We start from the raw sequence: 21226 nt of genomic DNA, 5'->3' as shown, positions 1-21226 counted from the left end.
CTGCTATATTCATTGTGCTGATAATTTGGGTTTAATTCAGGATTGTTGGATATATCTGTATTTTCTGATGCACTGGAAGAATTATCAATTTGCTGGATCATTTTCTTACAAGCAGTAGTAGACATTGGTGGAAACAAAACTTTATGCAGCAGCGAAGTAAGATCAGCTTTGACTGGAGTCTTCGGTTTAATTTCTGCGTCAGAGTTAGGAGTAGAGTCAGGTAATACACCTGTATTAAGTTTTTTGGTTCCCATATGTTCAGCCATTGTAAACTATTCTTATTTTACTTTGCAGCTATAGTTCAAGTTTTTTGAACAAATTTAAGTATAAGTTTAGTTAATCATTAGGTAGTCCACAGTCAGCTTGCACTTGATAGATCTTTATTACTCCAAGTAACCTGATGAGTGTGCAACAGGAAACAGTTGAATTTAAAATCCTTCTCGTCAGCTAGTAAACAACCACCTGTTTATAACAGGCTGTCTTTCACAAAGTCACTGGCATGTCCACTACGACAAACAAAGTTACTGCCCTTCATATAAGCTGAACCAATGTACACTGGCTGCTATCTTGAACAATTAAGAGCCACTGAATACCATGAATGTATCCTAGTCTGGCGACTAGCGAGTTGTATCAAAATTATAACAAACAGGTTACACCAAAGTAAACAAATGACGACATAGCAGATCAATAGTTCACATTGGTGATCATACACTTTGGCCAGTGACGTAGTCCCGATAATTAAAGCTGACACTACATATGGTGATAGCAGAAGTCAAAATTCATCAACAGTCACCTAATATCACTGAAGAATATAAGACAAAGGTGCTAGCCACACCCCCAGTACGGGATCACTGCAGCCTAATATACACCCTTATAAATTACAGATGAAAAATGCCATTACTGGTGTAGCTGTGCAGTGAAATAAACAACAATGTCAAAATTTAAATCATCTGCTACATTTGCTGACAACAATAGCACTGTTCTACCCCTTTGAGTTATTAAGTTACAAGTGTCCTGAAATACCGTGAGGTATTAAAGTTCAACCAAAAACTGCGGTAGACATGTAATGACAAGTCTGAGGGAGACCACAACACATATATTATAATACATTTTCAGATCATAAAGCTGTCAATATTATAAATCTCAGCTTTCATATGTCCAATTCCTGACCTGCCGCTAACTACGTCATTAAATAAATTGGTAACAATGTTTTAATATTGTATATGATATAAAAAACTTAGTGACCCACATAGGATAGAGGTTAATGCCCTTATCTGTGTAGTGATAACAACTACATTTTTGTACATGTACTGTGTTGTTGAGTTGCCTACAGCAATCAATGTAGTTGCCTAGGTAAGTACAAATGGGAACTGTCATAATACAGTGAACAAGACAAAAAGCTGTTTTCGATGTAAAGGTAGATGATAATAACAAACATGGGCAATACCAGTAATGTTAATATCAAAGATCAATAGAAAAGTTGATAATAAAGTGCAAAAGTTTACGATAAGGGTTTTGTTGTGTACAGTATGCAATATACACTGGTATATTATCATTAACACTGATGAACCAAATAAAATAAGTTCACCAACAAAATAAAGTGCAAATTCTAATAAAATAAAATAAATTACTAAATTACTTAACTAGCTAGATTGTATGTAACATACATTTTAGTATTAATGCCAACTGATTTAAGATTACGGCTGGATTAAGGGCTGGATCTGACAAATCACATTTACTATTTGCTTTTAACAATATATGACCACAACTAAAGCAGGTAAATAGACATATCATTTAACAATGAGTTGAAAGGGGAATTAGATTTTTATGCAGTTATACAAAAGGAGCTAAATCGTGACTGGTACACACAATACTTTGATGTTACAATGACATTGGTTTTAGACTAGAAAAACAATATTAAATAAATGTATTTTAAATCATTGGTACAGTATGTTATTGTATAGCATCTGATAACAGGCTAGCTAAATGGCAAGTTGAAAACAAATTGATGACGACAGCTCTGACATTTTCATTGCAGAAAAAGTTATTGAAGTTTGTTCGGTCACAATCGCAGAGGTGAATTCCATGCAAATGTTGATGATAAAAAGTTGATACCAATTGACATTTCAATCATTATCAGCAATGATAGTCATAAACTAGATCCCCTTCCAAATCCTTCAGGAGGTGACACAAAGTTGTACAGTAAATCCAATACTGGAATTGCAAACGATGACCTGAATAATGGCTTCAAATTTAATCAACAACGTCAGAGACAGCAGAAAAGGACAGGCTAGTGTCACATCGGTGAATACAGCCCAATAAGTAAAGTGTGTATAGTGACAACACTTCATCCACTGCCCTGCTATCAACATATCAAAGCCAACAATCCTCAGATTCTCTATATATAAATACCACAGCACAATATCGACTGCTGGAGATGTCAACAAACAAGAATGGAACCAATTAATTTTATCAGATCACAGAGACAAAACTGTCTTGACTTCTACCCTTATGCATGGGTATAAATGCAAATAATGGTTCATTCGGTGAGAACTGTGTTTGTAGCCGATGAAAGACACCAATGGAGCAGAAACAAGTAATTTACTATCATGTTTTATTTTTTATATATTAATACAATGAAGAGCATACTTTCAGCTTGGTTCCTAAATATTTTTTACAATACGTGTTGTTCTGGTGACCTTTTTTTGTTTCTAATTGTGTATGGGTGGGGTGTAAACATTATTGTACTGTGACATTACATACCTGGAAACCATGAAAACCTTCAATAAAGTACATGTTTTTGTTTTGTTTTTTAACTGAAGTTCAAATTATTTCTAGCAATCATGTAAATATACAATATAAGATATAGCTGATACTATCTTTACAGCCACTAATCCCCAGCTTTTTAAGTGCCAGGAAATTGTTAATTAAAACTTGGGAAACAACTTCTAGGATTATTTATAATCTAATAACTATTTTCAAATTGTCTGAATCTTTTCGTTAATTATTTCCATATTAATTTTAGTGTCCTATCTTAGCATTAGTATGAAATAAATTACATATACAGATACTGTAAAGGGGGTAATTATTCACTGAGTTTTAATTTAATAGCTTATTTCGCTGACTGGAAAAATGCGCTAAATTAAAACACAGTGAATATGTAAAATTTAGCATAGAACACATTATCTAAATGACGAAACCGTGAATTTAAAACCCACTGAATACTGTGGAATACTTTATTTTCGCTGGAATTAATTTTCGCTTAAAAGGCTTTTTGGGCGTTTTGCTTGGAATTTATTTTCACTGATTTTTCATGAGTTTAATGTGAAATATAGGAAAAAAAAGTATATTCACTGGATTTTATTTTCACGGAATCATCCCTTCAGCGAAAATAGCGAAAATAAATTCCAAGCGAAAATAAAGTATTCTACAGTATGCCTGAAATGGTAAATCAGTGAAATTTAAACCCAGTGAAAATTAGTCATTTTACAGTATGTCAGTTCAACTTCTCAACACAGCATACTTAAATAGTCAGAGATACAATATACAGCTAACAATACAGACTACATTAACAATTGCTATTGTAACAGTGGAATGTGCAAATAACAAAGACATCACATCGACCTACATGCAATATACCATGTTGTGGTCAGCATAAAAGCACAACGTTCGAGTCTGTATAGCAAAAGTCAATAGTTCAGGTATTTAAATTTTATAGGACTCTACCATAAGGATAATAGGGATTCCTGATTGTTTAACCAATTGTGTGAGGTTTTTTAGGGAAAAACAAAGACAATCATATCAGCAAATCTATTACTGACAATACTAACTTTATGGTTGGTCACCAGAGGGCAGCTCTCAGATCATGAATGTAGACATCTGAGAAATTCAGCAGTGAATGTAGTTAGTAAGAATTCAGGAGTGGAATATGGAAAAAAAAATACCTAAGAAAAACAACAGACATGTGATTTTGGTACAAGTATGTTTGAATATTCTAGAATAAAATTGAAACTACATGTAACAAAAAAAGTTTTCAATCTGTTGGATTTTGTCCCAAACCACAAAAATCCAACGACAAATGGCAAAGTCAATGTGCATGAGAAAGGTTTCTGGCCACTTGTCAGCAGATTATTTATCCACAATCTATCTCGAATTGTACAAACACACCAAGTGGCAAGAAATACAGCTAGGAATATTTAAAAAATGTGGCCAAGTAAGCTTTGAAGACATGTCACACCTGGTTGACAACGATGAAGTGAAATTACTGAAGTGGAAAGAATGCACTAAAATAAAATAAGTTCAAAGGTTCAATTTAGGTGTTTAGCCCCAAAATAAACAGTTAAGAATATAAGAACTGAAGTATAAAATTGGAATGTTACTTTAAAGTATTTGAAGTATAACGGAGTAAAGAACTCAGAAGAGCAGTATAATAATAGATTTACATTATTTTGGGAAGGGTGGAAAAGACTTTATGCACTGTTTTTGTTAAAACCAAGAATAAATATTTTATAAAATATACGGAATTCTCTGATGATACAGTGGTCTATTAAAGTTATTATTAATGCCAATTTGATGCAGTCAGCTGTTTAGATAGAATAACCTATTCCTAAGATACAAAGAATTCCAGAGTATAATAGACTGATCTCAAGGGGCACTATAGATAGGCGTATGTGTTGAGTACAACATATATAATAAAATAAGGAGCACTTACATATGCATCCATTAATCCTAATCTTGTCAGCTTAATGTATTTTACATTGACTTGACCACATAAAAGATAATCTAAAATCAACAGGCATATAGGGTATTCAACAAAGTACAATGGACATACAACAAGAGCTTGCATGTAATCTATACAGAGTTCCAAAGCAAAATGATATTAGAGTTTGATTAGTTACTAGTGACAGCAAGCATAGATGCAGACAGTCTGCTAAAATACAGTAAAATGTAGATTTTTAATGCTATATAGGGATTTTCACAGATTTGAAAAATTCATAAGATTTCTCTATCAAAATTGAAGCAGATAACAGTAAACAATAATGGCAACGTTCACCACCAACCCTTCACTAACAATTTGGTTCAGTGCTTGATGCAATGATTGACAGGCTCATTAATATTCCACCAATCAGCAATAAGGTCAAAATTAGAGTTAAATTTTCATAAACAAACATTCATCTCAATAGTTTATAGAAAAAATGTCCAAAGTGAAATTTAGCATGCATTTATTTCACAATATTCTTTGGGATCTTTTTATGACGGCATTGCAAGACAGTGCTAAATTACACTAAAGATACTAGGCAATGCACCACTTTGAGAAACCGAGAAGTCGTTCAGAATGTTTTTGTGAGTGCGCCAATCGATAGTGGAAAGTCCTTAACTTTCCAAATTGCACCATTCTGCTTTAACTACATACTTTTTCTACATTTGACCCACATACAATGCAAATGCATTCCTTGGCGATAGAACAGTTGTGATGATCGTTTTAGCAATTGCTTGCCCACTATTCACAGCCATCCTGGATCTGGAAATTAGATTTTTTGAGCTTTTGTTACTTTGTATTTTCTCATTTATAACCCGTTTCAATCCTCCTAAAGTTGTTATATGTTATCAATTTAGGAAAGAAAGAAAGAATGAAAATTTACAGGTATGCAAGCTTTGCCCATCAAATTCTGTGATATGTAAATTATGCCAATTTGTGACATCATTGAAATGCTAATTAATATTAAGAGAATGGGAACACTTAGAATATGAATGATTAGAGCAATTAATTTCGCTGAAGTAATCAGCAAAAAAAAAAAAAATTAACGTCCATATGTATTTGATGATGACAGAGTAAAGACAAACATAAACAAAAGAAATAATTGAAAGATAGTACTACCACCAGAGGGCAGCACAAACATTTAGCCTAGTTTGTTTTTAATGTTCAAGAATTCCTTCAGTTGGTTTGTTTAGTATTTCTGTTTGTTGAACTTTGTACTTAAATATAGTAGCCTGTCATATCCTGCATTCATTCAGCTTAATTTCATTTATTAACTATTTACAACACCTTTTAGCCATACGTGATACCCAGAATGTGGTTTCTGATAGTTAAGTAGGAGATAAAACATTGCAAACAATAAACAGATCAGGCATTCTCAGCCACAACATTCTTCAAAGCTTTTTATGTCAATAATATTTCTTATTTCATTTTTACAACTTCATCTTCCGTTCAACTACTTTAGTGCAGCTATATGGAGCGTTAAATTCAGTTATCAATAATGTACAAGAATGTGCATAACTATGTGACTTGGGAATATATCAAGGCCCAGTGACGACGTATGTAGTTAACATTTGGTGATAATCTTTCAATGTACAAAGCCATCTGGGCAAGTATTTGAAAGCTTTACGATAATTATCATATAGTTTGTCACTAGACAACCCCCATCACAGGATCTCTAAATTATTTTTGACATTCATTCATTATCAAAATTTCACTTTTCCTCACAACATACATAAACAGGGTCAAATATAGAATTGCTTTTAAAAGGTAAAGTCAATGACCACCTTTTATTTTGGCTCTCATTTTACATGTCCCTGTGAGCAGATTTTATGAAACAGTATTCATCAACAACCATAAAAGGGTACAGACTACTATCAGCCAAATCCCCAAATTTGGATTAAAAAAATTTCCTTGGAATGCACAAGACAAATTAAAAGTGTAAATGTCACAGAAGAGAATGCAGTGTGATTATGTGGTGCAATCGAAAGATCAATATCTCCCAATGAAGGTTCAAGTACATACTGAAAAATATAAATGTACATTCTAGCCTATATTGTTGACACGCCCACATGGCAGAGCATGATATATACATTCCATAGGTCAATATCCTGAACCAGCAACATGACCACAACACAAAAATGCCATGCTCCAGTATAATATGTCAGTATTGGTATAGGTTATGTATGAGTGGGTTCTACACATGGACATAGCAATGCAAGCTGGCAGTGTAATGAACACAAAATAAATGCATGTTTTTTGATAATTTCCAAATTTACAGACACGTTTTTTTCAATATTATAGTTTTAACAACTGTTCCACAGGGGAAGTCAAATCACATGAAGAAATGGAATTCAATGATCCTTCTATCCTCCTTCTCTCTCTCTCTCTCTCTCTCTCTCTTGGTCTCTCTCTCAACATACAAGACAAGTTTAACATTCTCTATATCCCCTCCCAATTTCTAATATTATTAGCAGATACAGAGCATGACACTAAGTAGTCCTATAGCCTGGGACAAGTAAAATTGGATTTCAGACAACTGAATAGTAATTCACTTGCCTATTAAAATGTTATTGCAATGCCCTTATATGCACTCTTCCACTATATCATCCACAGCACAGAAATAATATGTAAAAAATCTAAATGCTGAATGACCTAGAATATAGTTGAATATTTGCTTCACATTTCAATCAATCTAAGCCAAATTATGGCTTTAGAAATTGTGTACCCTCAGAATACCAAAGTTCACTCCCTGTTTTAGGCTCCTCAGATCAAAACAGATAAATGAAAATTTATGACAAGCATGCAGAAAAAATAGATTGAAGCTTGTCTACGGAGGAATGTTTACAATTTCCACTTATAATGCTAATTGGTTTTTGCGAGGGATTTGTTCTGAGTTTGGGATGGTAAAAATCAATAGATTAATCAACAGGTGGCATGGATTAAGCCAGTATATTATTGGGTGTAAGCCAGTATATTATTGGGTGTTGATACAAGGCAATACAGTTTAACTTTGGATGTTCAGTAAAGTAGTTCATTTGTAAGGGATCCACCACTAACCTGAGGGATGTAGGTTAGTGGTGCTGACAAGCACACAAATAACAATCATTGGTATTAGAAACACGATTTATGCTGAAGAATGTTACCCTTTGTTGTGAAAATTCCCCGAGTTTCTGGTAGTTGTGGTGTGTTGAATCTAGCAGTATTTTGTATGCAGAGTGTATTCTTTGTAACCATGATCAACAGTGTGAAGTAGAGATTATAACAAATTGACACTCAGTTACCATCATCTTGATAGAGCAGCAGAATGTTGAACTTGTTTACAAGGAGTTCATTTAAAAAGCTGTACAGGGAAGTGTTTGCAGATGTTTTAAATGGCTGTAGTCAATTATGAATACAGAGGAGTCCATCTAGTTTAAATGCCAAGGTGTCTTACCTGTAAAATCTGTTTAAACTATGAAGTCAATGTGTAACCACGTGATATAACCTTAGACAGCTAGGGCCACATGTGCAGTGCCGCTGGGTTATCAAAAAGCACTTCAAATATCGACAACTCGGAAGCAATTGAAGTGTAACAAGCCGGAAACAAGTCGCGGTAACTCCAGGTACTTGTTACTACAGAAATAATGTGTTCCTGGTCTAGACAGTAACTAAATAGACAAAATCACATCATCCAAGTTGGGTGGATCACACAATAGAGGGAAGTGTGTGAACTATTTTATAAACTATTTGACAATGTTTATTTGTTTACAACTGGTGTATTCTGTGCAATATTACAGTCCACTGAGTCCTGTGATCGAGCAACAATACAGTTCATTTGTTGGAATGTACACAAAACAAGCTAGAACTAATCATACAAAGGCTCTACAAGACATACTATATGGCAGTAATTTTTGAGAAAATTAATTTATTTTACCATAATGAATGTAAGATTCCCACCAATAATGTTGAGGCAAGTTGATTTTATACATGCAATTGATTACCCTTAAAAAAATATTATTTTCATTACTCAGCCAAGAATAATTAATGTTAAGATTTTTATCCCAATGTACATGAAACAAACATGGAGCCTTTATCCTTTGAAAAATTCCACAAAAGCAATTAACTAAAAATTTAGAAATCTGAAATCAACTATATTTTCACCTTACTTTTAAATCAAGAGTGAATGACAATTGTTATTGAAATAATACTTGCGCCAATGGGAAAAGAATAATGAAAATTGACCAATGAATACTGTCAATATATTAAATGTAAATCCAATACTGAGAGACAAACTCTATTAAATGACCATTGCTGAAAATTCCTCAGTGGAAATAAGTGAACTGAATTAACTTTTGTGTTCAGTAGTATGAATATAACATTGTGAGCAAGAATAAATAACAGACAATAGAGTGGTTATGCGTCCTATCCAGAATTAAATACAGAATAACAGTAGACATACAACTTACAAGGTTCCATGGATGAGAACACAATGGGTGTAGATGCGAGGTACTGATATGTTTCAAAAATGTGTTGATTCTTAAAATTAATATGTACAGTGACATCATACTTTTGAAATTTTTGAATGATTAAATACTTTAAGAGATGTTCATTTTCAAATCAAGTACAAATATAAAGGTTGTAACAAACATATTATTGATAATCACCAGCTTAAAAATGACAGACCTTATTGCTAACTTATGTTTTTTTAATTACATTATGACTGTGGTACAGTCAATGGTACATATTTTCATTTTCAACTATCCCATGTCAACCAGGACTAGTCAAACACACACTCAACCAAGGCTTTTCCTAAAGTCACATTAATTTTTGGTGTTCCATCCCAGGTATAATTTTAACTCAAACCCAGCAATGCTGAGTCCAGGGAAACATGACCATGTGACTACTACTACTGGTGATTGATCCAATAAAAATCATTTTAGGAAATGTCAGTATTTTATTTACATCCTGCAGTTACTAATTTCATTATGCAACAATTTATGATACCAACTGATCATAAGTAGAAACAACATAATTTTGTGCAGTAATGATGAGTGACAAAAGTTTCACAAACCTTTCCGCTTCCAGGGACTACATTATGTTAACACCTCTAGGGCAGTCACATCAAATATCATATCCTGGCTAACACAGTGCTAGCATAGAACACTTAAAGCAGACCACTGTATGGTATATTGTACTGAGCATCATTTGTTAGCTGAGACAATCTACCATTTTTTGTAACTTCAAAACTTATTATTCCAGTGTGTGTACCTTCCCAGGACCTATAGAAATTATTTTAACTTTGACTAACAGGTGACTGTCAGTAAGTTTGCATAAGCATGAATCACCATGTACATGTAGTATGTTTGCATGGAAAAGGAACAGAAGTCAACAAATGAAATTGAAACATGAATGAAATTCTCTGCAACAACCGCTCAAAATTTAAAAGATAGCATGAGGACCATTGAAAAAACAACAAAACACAAATGTCAACTCAACAGATATTATCTGCAAATGGCATTACGTCTACTTTTCTTCTAATCTATGTAACTAAAATATTTGCAACATAGAACATGATGGTGGGATATAATATAACTTATTGAGAGGCAAAAACCAATCACGTAATACTTCAAGATCTGAACAGCCATTTTTGCATACTCTATGCATGTAGGCAATTGGTCATCAATAACACATCTAAAGACATGAAACCAAGAGTTTCCAAATAAACACTTGTGAAAATACTTGAATTTGAATCAAACCTCAACTGGCGAAAGCAAGATACAGCAACCTCTGATATAATATTGTTAGAAGAGAGTCCGATATCTGATGTGTGCACAAGTAAATCCTTTTAAGAATCATACCCTTATTGGATCAAGATTTGAGAGCAATGAAGTATACAATTTGTATAAAGAATGAATTGAAGCATGGTAACTTTGGTATCTAGCTTTTCAAACAACAATTAACCTACTTTATGCTGTAAATATTATTCCACCCACAATGAAAAATCTCATCAAATAAGCCTAGTTTAAAATGACCTGCAGATTACATGACCTATATTTGGGGATCTGAAGATAAGGAGATACAAGGCACACTGGAGCATCGATATGTTTATTCTATTTTTATTTTAAAACAAGACATAAATGTCACAGTCGGGGTCTTTGAAAAAGAAATACACGACCTTAGATAACATAAAGAACTATATAAAATTGAATACGTTTTATTGTATTGTATAACTGTTAAAATTAGCTTGATTTATGCAAAACTTACTTATCATGTGTGATGTGCATGTCAAGTGTGAATGAAATCGGTCCAGGCATGCCTGAGAGATTGTTGATGAAAAGTTCAAACATCTATTTTTATGTTCTTTTTTTGGAGGGAGAAGGTAGACTTTAAAATGGCTACAAGTCACTCAAAAGTCAATGACAACAAAAACATTATGTGCATTATGTCTACGATTATGATTTGTCTTTAATTATATCAATTTTGAAAAAAATTGATCCACGATGCAGAGAAAAGATGCCAGATGCACACACAGATGGGCGTCCTCAGTCCAAACTATGTCTGACAAGGATAACAATCCAGCAGCGATCTAAAAAATCAAGTGTGTTCAGCAGAACAGAAATATTTCCAGTAAAGAAAGTTGGGAACTATGATCTGCCACTTGTGGTCTATTTCCTTCTAAAACTACCTCTACAAATATCATGTGTAAACAATGCAAAATGTATGGTACTAACCTCTAGAAGCTTGGACAGTGGTTGATGTGGTTTAGCTACCAACTTGACCGCAGTATCATCATTTTTTTCATTTGGTGATAATGCTTTCAAAATATCAGATTTTATGTCAATGTCAGAAGGTTCCTGCGTTGCAACAGGCAGATTCTCAGGCTCCTGAAAGTAAGTTGTACTCCTGTAAGTTATACTCTATAAATTATCACTACAGTTCCGTTTGTAAGTACCGGTATATATACTATTTATACGAGAGATTGAGCCAAAGCAAATTTGACATGTACTGATACTGAACAACTTACTTAAGCATGAAAATTCCCATTGACTACAATAGAAAAATATAACCACATTGGAAACTCCCAATATTTTTAAATAATGTAAATATTCTTATGAGGTTATTGAGAGAATATTGCTAATTACGAACAAAGGCAGTACAGCGATTATATCAACCAATGTTTAAACAGAGGCTGATGTGTTACCGCATTGACAGAGTACATATTTATTTTTGTGATAACCTTATCATTATACATAATATTATATACATATAAAATATAATAATCCAAAATGCTTGTAAAAAGCTTTTTACGCAATTCCTGCCCGTGCGATTTTTATGCCTTAGGTGACATGATTCTAAAATGTCCAAAGTTTATCGCCATCTCCATATATGGGTGGCATGTATGAATTGATTCATGAATTCACATATTTGATTGGATAACTGCGTGACCCTGTGTCATAATTTCTTTTGTACAGTCCAAGTTTTTGGATGCTGCCATGGCAACGGTAGGCGAAATTTGTTTTTAGATTTCCCCCTAACTAGAGTGAATATGCATGACCTTCCTGCCAAGTTTTAGCAAAAATCAAAAACACACAGACGAAAGTGAACTTGTATTACATTATATTTTTTTGGAGATACAGGAGTTTTTTTTCAATGTCCATCTTGGCTAACTCTTGGATGTCACAGCTTTATTTTTTGGCAGATTTGTGTTTGCCATGTGCATGAAATTTGTGCTGAACCTGCTGATGCTGGATCATATTGTGGCTAATGTTACATTATCTGTAAAAATAGATTTAATGTGGACATGGGAAAAAAGTAATTTCCATTAGTATGCTATTAATTCGCAAATTAATTGATTTATTTACAGATATCTGTAAATATTTTCTTTGACCTTAAAGAAAGTATGAAAATAATAAAAGTTTATTTTCAATTCAGCCTGAACTCACTAATCACATTGTAGAATAAGGAAAGATCTTTTGCTAGAGTGAAATCTTGTGTAGATTTCCAAGATAATAGTAGAATAAAACACTGGATAAAATAAACGTACGTTTTTCACTGATACTGTCACGGTCTGTTCATCTTCTTTGCAGTGCCCATTATCTTTGGATGGAATATTCCAATTCAAAGGTTTCAGATCTCCTTTGACGACTTCCTGTTTTGTGTCCAGACTCTCAAAGGATTTTGCGCGAGGTATTTCGCCTAAAGAAGGTGTAAGTCTAGTTGGTGATGGAGTTTTACTTCGTGCTGTTGAATACAAAATTAAATGAAGATTTTGAAGAGAATATTAACTCAATGTATCAATGATGTATCCACATGTAAGGCCAAATAATTTTGTGGTATGGCATGGGGTATCTGCATTCTAAGTAATTATTCTTAAATGTGAATAACAAATATGGAACGATTATACAAACAAGTTTAAAAACTTTATACACCAAGCAATCAGGTCGGTAATATGTATAATACTATTACCATATTAACCGCAATGTATGAGAGGTAGCAGTTGCATTGATCTCTGAAGTTGTGTGTGATACTCACTGTACAGTCTACATGTACTTTGTTGTATCCTGTAACAACTTCATAGTATATGTACACAAACTGTGAACTAGTTTATAAAATTTCATAAATTTTCCTTGATGTGGTGAGCAAATGGGAACCAGTGATTTTCATGAATTTTACATACACTCAGTTAATAGCCTTAAACGTGGTTTTCAAAATGTGACTTGTGACTTAAGTTTTAACAATAACGCAAAACAACATCTTACCTACAGTTTCAGAAGTAATGAGTGGAATATTTCTCTCACTTCTTCCTCTTCTATTTTGGAACTTCTGGGATACTTTCCTGGCCTCTTGCAGTAACTGTTCATTGAATTTCTTATCAGCTTCTGTCAACTCAATCTCATCTAGTTCACCGTTAACCAGATCAATTACTTGGCCATCAGAACCAACTGTTGTTAGTGATGGTGTGTCTTGTGTTTTTATTTTTGGGGTGGATGTTAGACGTTTATGTTCGTTTTCATCAACATTATCTTGCGTTAGCCTACATAATAATTTTAAATATAGATATTTTTACTCATAAACAGAGATATTCTCTGAAGAAAAAAACAGTATACAAAATTGTGTTTAAAGACACATGCTTAATGGTTCAGGCAAACCAAAAGTGTACTGCTAAATAATATTTTGGAATGAAAAATAATCTGCCTGTTGTTGTATATCTTTAAAAACAGATTTATTGCTTAAATACAACTTTCATGAAGCTGTATCTGGCAACCTGTTGAAACTTGTCAAAATATCTAAAATCAGTACAAAAAACACTGCCTTTGGTAGTCCAGATGTACTCTCGCTTATTTCCACTGCCTAATATTTAAATCCTCACCTCATCAACAATTATGAAAATACATCCTTGATTAGCAGGAGGGCGTGTGTAAAACACCCGTTTAACATACCGTAAGTTTGACAAATTGTTTTTATGTGTTTCAGAAAAAATCAAGAACAGTATATAAAATTAGATTTACCTTTGATTGTTGTCCTTTGTTTTATTCTCATTCTTAGAGAAGTCCACAGATTTATCATCCATTTCTTTGTTCTTAGCAGCTCTACGTTTGTCTAACAGCTCCTGTAAATAAAGAAGAGTTGATTGTACAATATGATTGGATATAGAAACACAATTCTAATATGTCAAATTGTAGCACAACCACCGAATACATGTAGTAACTTGGTGAATGCATAACTTGTTTTACGAGAAGAGATGTGAATATTTGAAGCCAGGAATATATGCCAGCATTCTTTATTTTCAGTTGGCATGGTGACTGGCAAGTAGAAGTACATGTAGAGATCAAGTGTACCATCATCATACACATAGAACAGATTTCCCAAAGAGCTAAAGATAGAAATACACCAAGTAGCAAGAAAATCCACAACACCTTCATAATGTGCCTGTACTTATATTGAACAGACACGAGAATGTTTCCCTGTATAAATGGCTGTATTTGTCCAAGCTGCCAGGTGACGAGTTATATACCTCACAATGTTACAAGTAAACAAACCAATTCTTTATTCATTTGAAATATGATGTTGCCATTTGGCGAGATTGTGAATCAAATGTCACTTATGAACTAACATTTGTATTTGCACATTATTTACCCGAAGGTACTAGAGGATACAGGGACAGGCAAACGCTGCAACCACCAAATGGAATAGAATGATGTAGTATGCAACATCTCAGGGTGCATGCAACCAGCCCACAACCACCATATGACACTTTTTCCAGTAGTTTATGTCCTGTTTTTGAAAACATTTTGACTAATTTTAGTATTACTATTCATATTCAGTGACATTGTTTTGTTTGTAAATTGGCATCAAGTCTCAAAAAAGAATGTCCTGTTGACTTCCACCAGTCATTTTGTAACAACTTTTTGAAAACAAATCTAAAATTTGTTCAAAACCGACTTGGTAGTTCATGTTCATCTACCCATAATGTGTTACATAGGTAGAATCTTGTTTTAAAATCAATCAAAAAATATGATTACTAATTTTTGGGGGATTTTGTATGTTTGAGATTTAATTTGCATTTGAATATTTTAACATTCAAAATCACACTTGAATCTGAAGAGATCGTACATCAAAGAAAAGATGCAGTTTCCTGTCCTTGTATTCTCTAGAATCTTTGACAATTGGATCAATTTTCGTTTTTATAATTGGAAAAAATATCTTAAAAATTTTAGAAAATAACCTATAAATATCAAATACATGGAGATCATCATTTTTCCTATATTTAGAAGTTTGGGCTTGAACTTTAGAGCTGAGAGAGCACCCTGTTTCAAGGCCAACTTTTATACAATTGCATTAACAACAACTAGTTGACCATCTTTTGGAAATTATCTTTTAATTATTTTAAGGAGTTCAAGCCCTGGTAATAAGAAAATGAGTGAGAAGGACAATGATGTGGGCATGTGTCATAGAGGGTTAGTATCACAAAAATGTTTAGAAATAGCTGCAGAAAATCAACTTACGTACTATTTGTATATAGGTGAAGGTTTATGGAGCAGTCAGGCAAATATTGATACAAGAGGGGCTACATGCACAAGTATGGAAAATATCATACAACAGACATGTACTAGCATGTTATAATGTTGTAAGCAAGGAAATTTAGTTAAATTAACTGAATAATAATGACATGACATTGGCAATTGGGTAGCAACACCTGAACTACTTTGATACATGCCCACATGCAACTCCAGTATCTCCTTAATAACAAGTCACTATTGGTATATATGCTTTCTACCTTTCATTGGAAGAATGTTAGTAGACAACACAACACATGCAACTCCAGTATCTCCTTAATAACAAGTCACTATTGGTATATATGCTTTCTACCTTTCATTGGAAGAATGTTAGTAGACAACACAACACATGCAACTCCAGTATCTCCTTAATAACAAGTCACTATTGGTATATATGCTTTCTACCTTTCATTGGAAGAATGTTAGTAGACAACACAACACATGCAACTCCAGTATCTCCTTAATAACAAGTCACTATTGGTATATATGCTTTCTACCTTTCATTGGAAGAATGTTAGTAGACAACACAACACATGCAACTCCAGTATCTCCTTAATAACAAGTCACTATTGGTATATATGCTTTCTACCTTTCATTGGAAGAATGTTAGTAGACAACACAACACATGCAACTCCAGTATCTCCTTAATAACAAGTCACTATTGGTATATATGCTTTCTACCTTTCATTGGAAGAATGTTAGTAGACAACACAACACATGCAACTCCAGTATCTCCTTAATAACAAGTCACTATTGGTATATATGCTTTCTACCTTTCATTGGAAGAATGTTAGTAGACAACACAACACATGCAACTCCAGTATCTCCTTAATAACAAGTCACTATTGGTATATATGCTTTCTACCTTTCATTGGAAGAATGTTAGTAGACAACACAACACATGCAACTCCAGTATCTCCTTAATAACAAGTCACTATTGGTATATATGCTTTCTACCTTTCATTGGAAGAATGTTAGTAGACAACACAACACATGCAACTCCAGTATCTCCTTAATAACAAGTCACTATTGGTATATATGCTTTCTACCTTTCATTGGAAGAATGTTAGTAGACAACACAACACATGCAACTCCAGTATCTCCTTAATAACAAGTCACTATTGGTATATATGCTTTCTACCTTTCATTGGAAGAATGTTAGTAGACAACACAACACATGCAACTCCAGTATCTCCTTAATAACAAGTCACTATTGGTATATATGCTTTCTACCTTTCATTGGAAGAATGTTAGTAGACAACACAACACATGCAACTCCAGTATCTCCTTAATAACAAGTCACTATTGGTATATATGCTTTCTACCTTTCATTGGAAGAATGTTAGTAGACAACACAACACATGCAACTCCAGTATCTCCTTAATAACAAGTCACTATTGGTATATATGCTTTCTACCTTTCATTGGAAGAATGTTAGTAGACAACACAACACATCCAAGGTTCCAATGTAGAGCTATATTTCAGCTAGTTTCAAAATTTAAATATGTTAGGAATGTTCAATCCTTTTGTACAGTTGCAAGTACCCGTGGTGACTTTTGGGTTTCACCTGACCAAAGGTCTTCTCTCACACCCTTGCCGGTTTTAAAAAGCCTTGTTTTCAGTATATTTTCCAAAATATTGGCCAATTTTAATATGAACTTTCAAATAATTTATTATATATATTTTATTATATATATATATATATATATTTTGTATCATACATTTTACTGTACAATAATTATAATCATGGATCTTTGTAAAACAGCTTTTCGCTGCTAGGATTGCTCATCAACTTGAACTGTAAATAGTGTGAGACTTGAGCGAGAAAATGACAGTGAGAATTGTTATATATATTCAGTTTGGTAATCAAGATTTAAAATTCTCAACGTTTCATTGACAAGAATACAAAATCTCAACAACTTTTACTGGCAAGACTTTAAATTCTTTTTTCACAAAAAGATTGGGTGAGAATTGGAAAAAACATACCCAAACATGGACCGTTGAAAATAGTCACATACTGTAATTTACAAGACCAAAAACATAAAACAAATGACTGACAAAAATAGACATAACTATCCACCAAAACAACTGACAGGTACAGTAAAGGAGATATATGGACTCCAAGGTATATAAGAAGTGATAACAGGTGTTGAGAATTTATTTTTTTGCCAATAAGGTGATAATAAAGTATCAAGCACTATTATTTTTTTTTAATCTACATTAAATTACATTTATTACTGAGTAATAATTTGGCAGATTTTCTAACATCAAAACATGATAATTTTCCTTGAAAAAGCAACATATGAATGGCTAAAATTGTATAAACAAGACATGAATGCTAGACACAGGATATGAGGTTATCGAGGACACCACAAAGAATGCATGACAGGACAGTGCAACCAAAGTACTGATGAATACATAGTGGCAGTGAATTTATTGCAGAGGTCAAACAATGCTCTGTCCAGGCCAGTGGTTTATTAGAAAAACCCAAAAATGATGAAATAAACTTGGAAAGAATAACTTTTTTATTGACTTATTTTCAATCATACAATTTTATACCCGGAATAAGTAATAGTAATATGTACTGTACAATTGACAATATTCGCACTATAGTGGGCTTACTCTAAATACAATATATCGTATTTGCTCTGTTAGTAGCAAGTGTGTTTCTATGGTAAAAAAAATTTATAAGTAATATTTAAATTCTTCAGTATACAACAAATGTGATTTTTAATTCATATGCACTTCTATTGAAGATGCGCTTCTAATAGAGCAAATATAAGTTCCAATAAAGTTGGTTATTAGAATAGTGATAGTGAGAACTCAAACACATAACAAATTTAAATTAAAAACCAAAATTAAAATTATGAATGAATGAAAATATAAAAAAGTAGTATTATAAACATTACAAATAAAATATGTAAAACAAACTGAATCAGATATAAAACGATGAAAAATAATAAATATAAAATACTTCCCTTGAACATCGAACATCAACTGAGCAGATGGCCATACCATGTTGTTGTTTACAAACAAGCAACTACCCATGAGCCTTTGCGATTTAATCGTACATTGTTATTGCCGCTTAAACAATTCCCCACATGTGCACAAGTGAAACCCCTTCGCTTTAAAGCAGTAACATACACTGAACCATTTTCCCTAAAATACTTTTTAATCTGTTCGTTTTCTTTGAATTGTTGCTGGTTTTTCACATAAATCATATTCATACAAAAAAGGCATGCACAATATGCTAAAAAAATAGATAGACGTTAGAAGCAGTCACTTGTCAGGAGCATCCAGAGAACTAAACTACACCACACCCATGAATTCCTGCAACACTATAAACAGCTGTCTGCAATGAACTAGGACTAAAAGCATTTCCATGTTGCATCACTAGAATGAGTACAATATGGAGCAATTGACCATACCTGTTGCCATTGTGGTAACTTTGGTTTTGGTTTGGTTTTACTACCATTGGTCAATGTAGTTGGATTGTCTTTATTTATTGATGATACTCTGGTAGATGATAATGGTGGATGTCTGATTGACATGCTGGATAATTCGCAAGTTCTGAAAATAATAGAATATTACAATAAGTTATCGCATCACATGAAAACATATTTTCTAGATGGTTTACCCAGTTGTACATCTATCACAGGATTTATGCTTTCAAAATCAGTGTTGTTATTTTTTTTTTCAATACTAGCTATTTTAATGCAGACATTTACAAAATTTGATTTGTTCATGGCTTCAGGACATTCAAAATTGCACTGTTCTTTCAGTTTTTCAATTTCAGAAACATGCTAGAATTTCTATATTACATACTTATTAGTTTCATTTTTCTAAGTAATAATGAAATAAAGATGTTCACATACAATTGTATTCCTGTGTGATTTGTCAGAATTGCTTGAACTAAATTTGAGGTTGTGCATAACTTTTTTTTAGAAAGTGATAGTTGTGGATATTGAATGACAATAATAATTCTATGCACAAGTTGTAAACAATTTAAATCTTTCGCATTATGCCAAAAAATCTATATTCCATGTTTGAAATGACATAACATGGGCGCATGACCATCTTCCTATCATTAATGGTAGTGCAAAAAGTGGTAATACCCTTGCATCAACCAGGTCAAACCAAGTAGCTAGTAGGAAGTTATAAACTCAACAAGAATACAGGTTGATCTCCTTTTGATGTTAAAACCTACCAAACATGGGTTTGGCCACACAGTGATCTGTACCTGTTGTAAATCATCTGCAGTCTGTGATTCGAACCCAGCAATACTGAGAGATTTACAAATCTATGATAAAACCACTCCACAAGATCAAGCTGTCTGCTGTGTGACATATTGACTTTTGTATTATGCTATTATGTTTAAAAGCAAATAACCATTGGCTCCCAAAGCCTTAATGTCTATACATTTAACTCTGGACAATTTGTTTTGGTATTTAAAAATCCCCTGCTGTCAATATTTACAAATTTATTTGAAATTACTTGATCACCAGGTCAAAAAGAAGAATGCATGGACTGCCAATCGTAGGTTAGTATTCCAGATTTCATATCACCTGATGATTTTGTTTAGTTCTCTGGTTGCTATGTTACTGTTTTAGGTAAAATAAATAGTTAATTGATTATCTAAGTATTGTATACAATAAGAATTAAATTAAACTTACTGTTGACCATCAGATGAATAACCTTCAATTGGTATAGATGATGTCACAAGTGATGGATACTCCTCTGTAGACAGACTGCTAGATGCTTCCACACCAGCAATTGAATTATCAGTCCGTGGGAGAGTATGATAAGAAGAATTATCACTGTCATCAAAGACACTAGGAACCTGAATTTTTGGAGACTCTGGATGAGTGTCAATGCTGGTTTGAAAATCTGAAAAGTATGATGTGTCTTGTTCACTTGATACAAGGTCACTAATCTGTGATACACTCAATGAATCAGATGTTTCAGTTTGTGTTGATGCTGTTGATACATTGAGTGAGTCTCTTTCACCTAGATTAGGACAGGATTTGTTCAATCTGTCACTAGTCACAGTTAGAAATAGCCTGTTAGATTTGGAAGGTGGAGGAGGTACCAATGCATTTGTTGATGAGAGAGATGAGGCTAGATCCAATAAATTATTTCTTGGCGTATCCCTCGGTTTAGATATGTCATCCAAAGTGAGTGCATCTGAAAGAAGAAAAGAATGGAAATGAAACTATTTTTATTAGCAGCATATTGTACTTGACACATATTGGAGTTTCTAAAGCTGCAATCTCAAATAACCAAAGTATTAATCAGAACAAGCTTCAAGTTGTGTGACTTGACAGATATTGACAGTGAATACAGGCATATATCATGGAATACAAGTCGCTATTCACAATTCAAATTCTCAATTGCACATCTTTGGTGAAACACTGCATCATATGAAGAGGTT

General features: G+C 33.2%; 1 protein-coding gene across 1 annotated transcript in view; it reads right to left on the bottom strand.

The window, feature by feature from the left end:
• Nucleotides 1-21226, bottom strand: part of LOC100379008 (uncharacterized) — a 103367-nt gene that overhangs the window by 44625 nt on the left and 37516 nt on the right. Inside the window, exons 19-24 of the mRNA XM_085506544.1 lie at nt 20469-20979; nt 19224-19365; nt 14248-14348; nt 13498-13772; nt 12783-12979; nt 11470-11622 (exon numbers count right to left, since the gene is read on the bottom strand). Of these exons, the coding sequence (XP_085362670.1) occupies nt 11470-11622; nt 12783-12979; nt 13498-13772; nt 14248-14348; nt 19224-19365; nt 20469-20979 (1379 nt within the window). The remainder of the gene's footprint in view (nt 1-11469; nt 11623-12782; nt 12980-13497; nt 13773-14247; nt 14349-19223; nt 19366-20468; nt 20980-21226) is intronic.

This window comes from Saccoglossus kowalevskii, chromosome 12 (assembly GCF_978046115.1).
Source record: "Saccoglossus kowalevskii chromosome 12, keSacKowa6.1, whole genome shotgun sequence".
NCBI classification, from domain to species: Eukaryota; Metazoa; Hemichordata; class Enteropneusta; family Harrimaniidae; genus Saccoglossus; species Saccoglossus kowalevskii.
The sequence above is the reverse complement of the archived record's forward strand: the minus strand, read 5'-3'. Positions and strand labels throughout refer to the sequence as shown.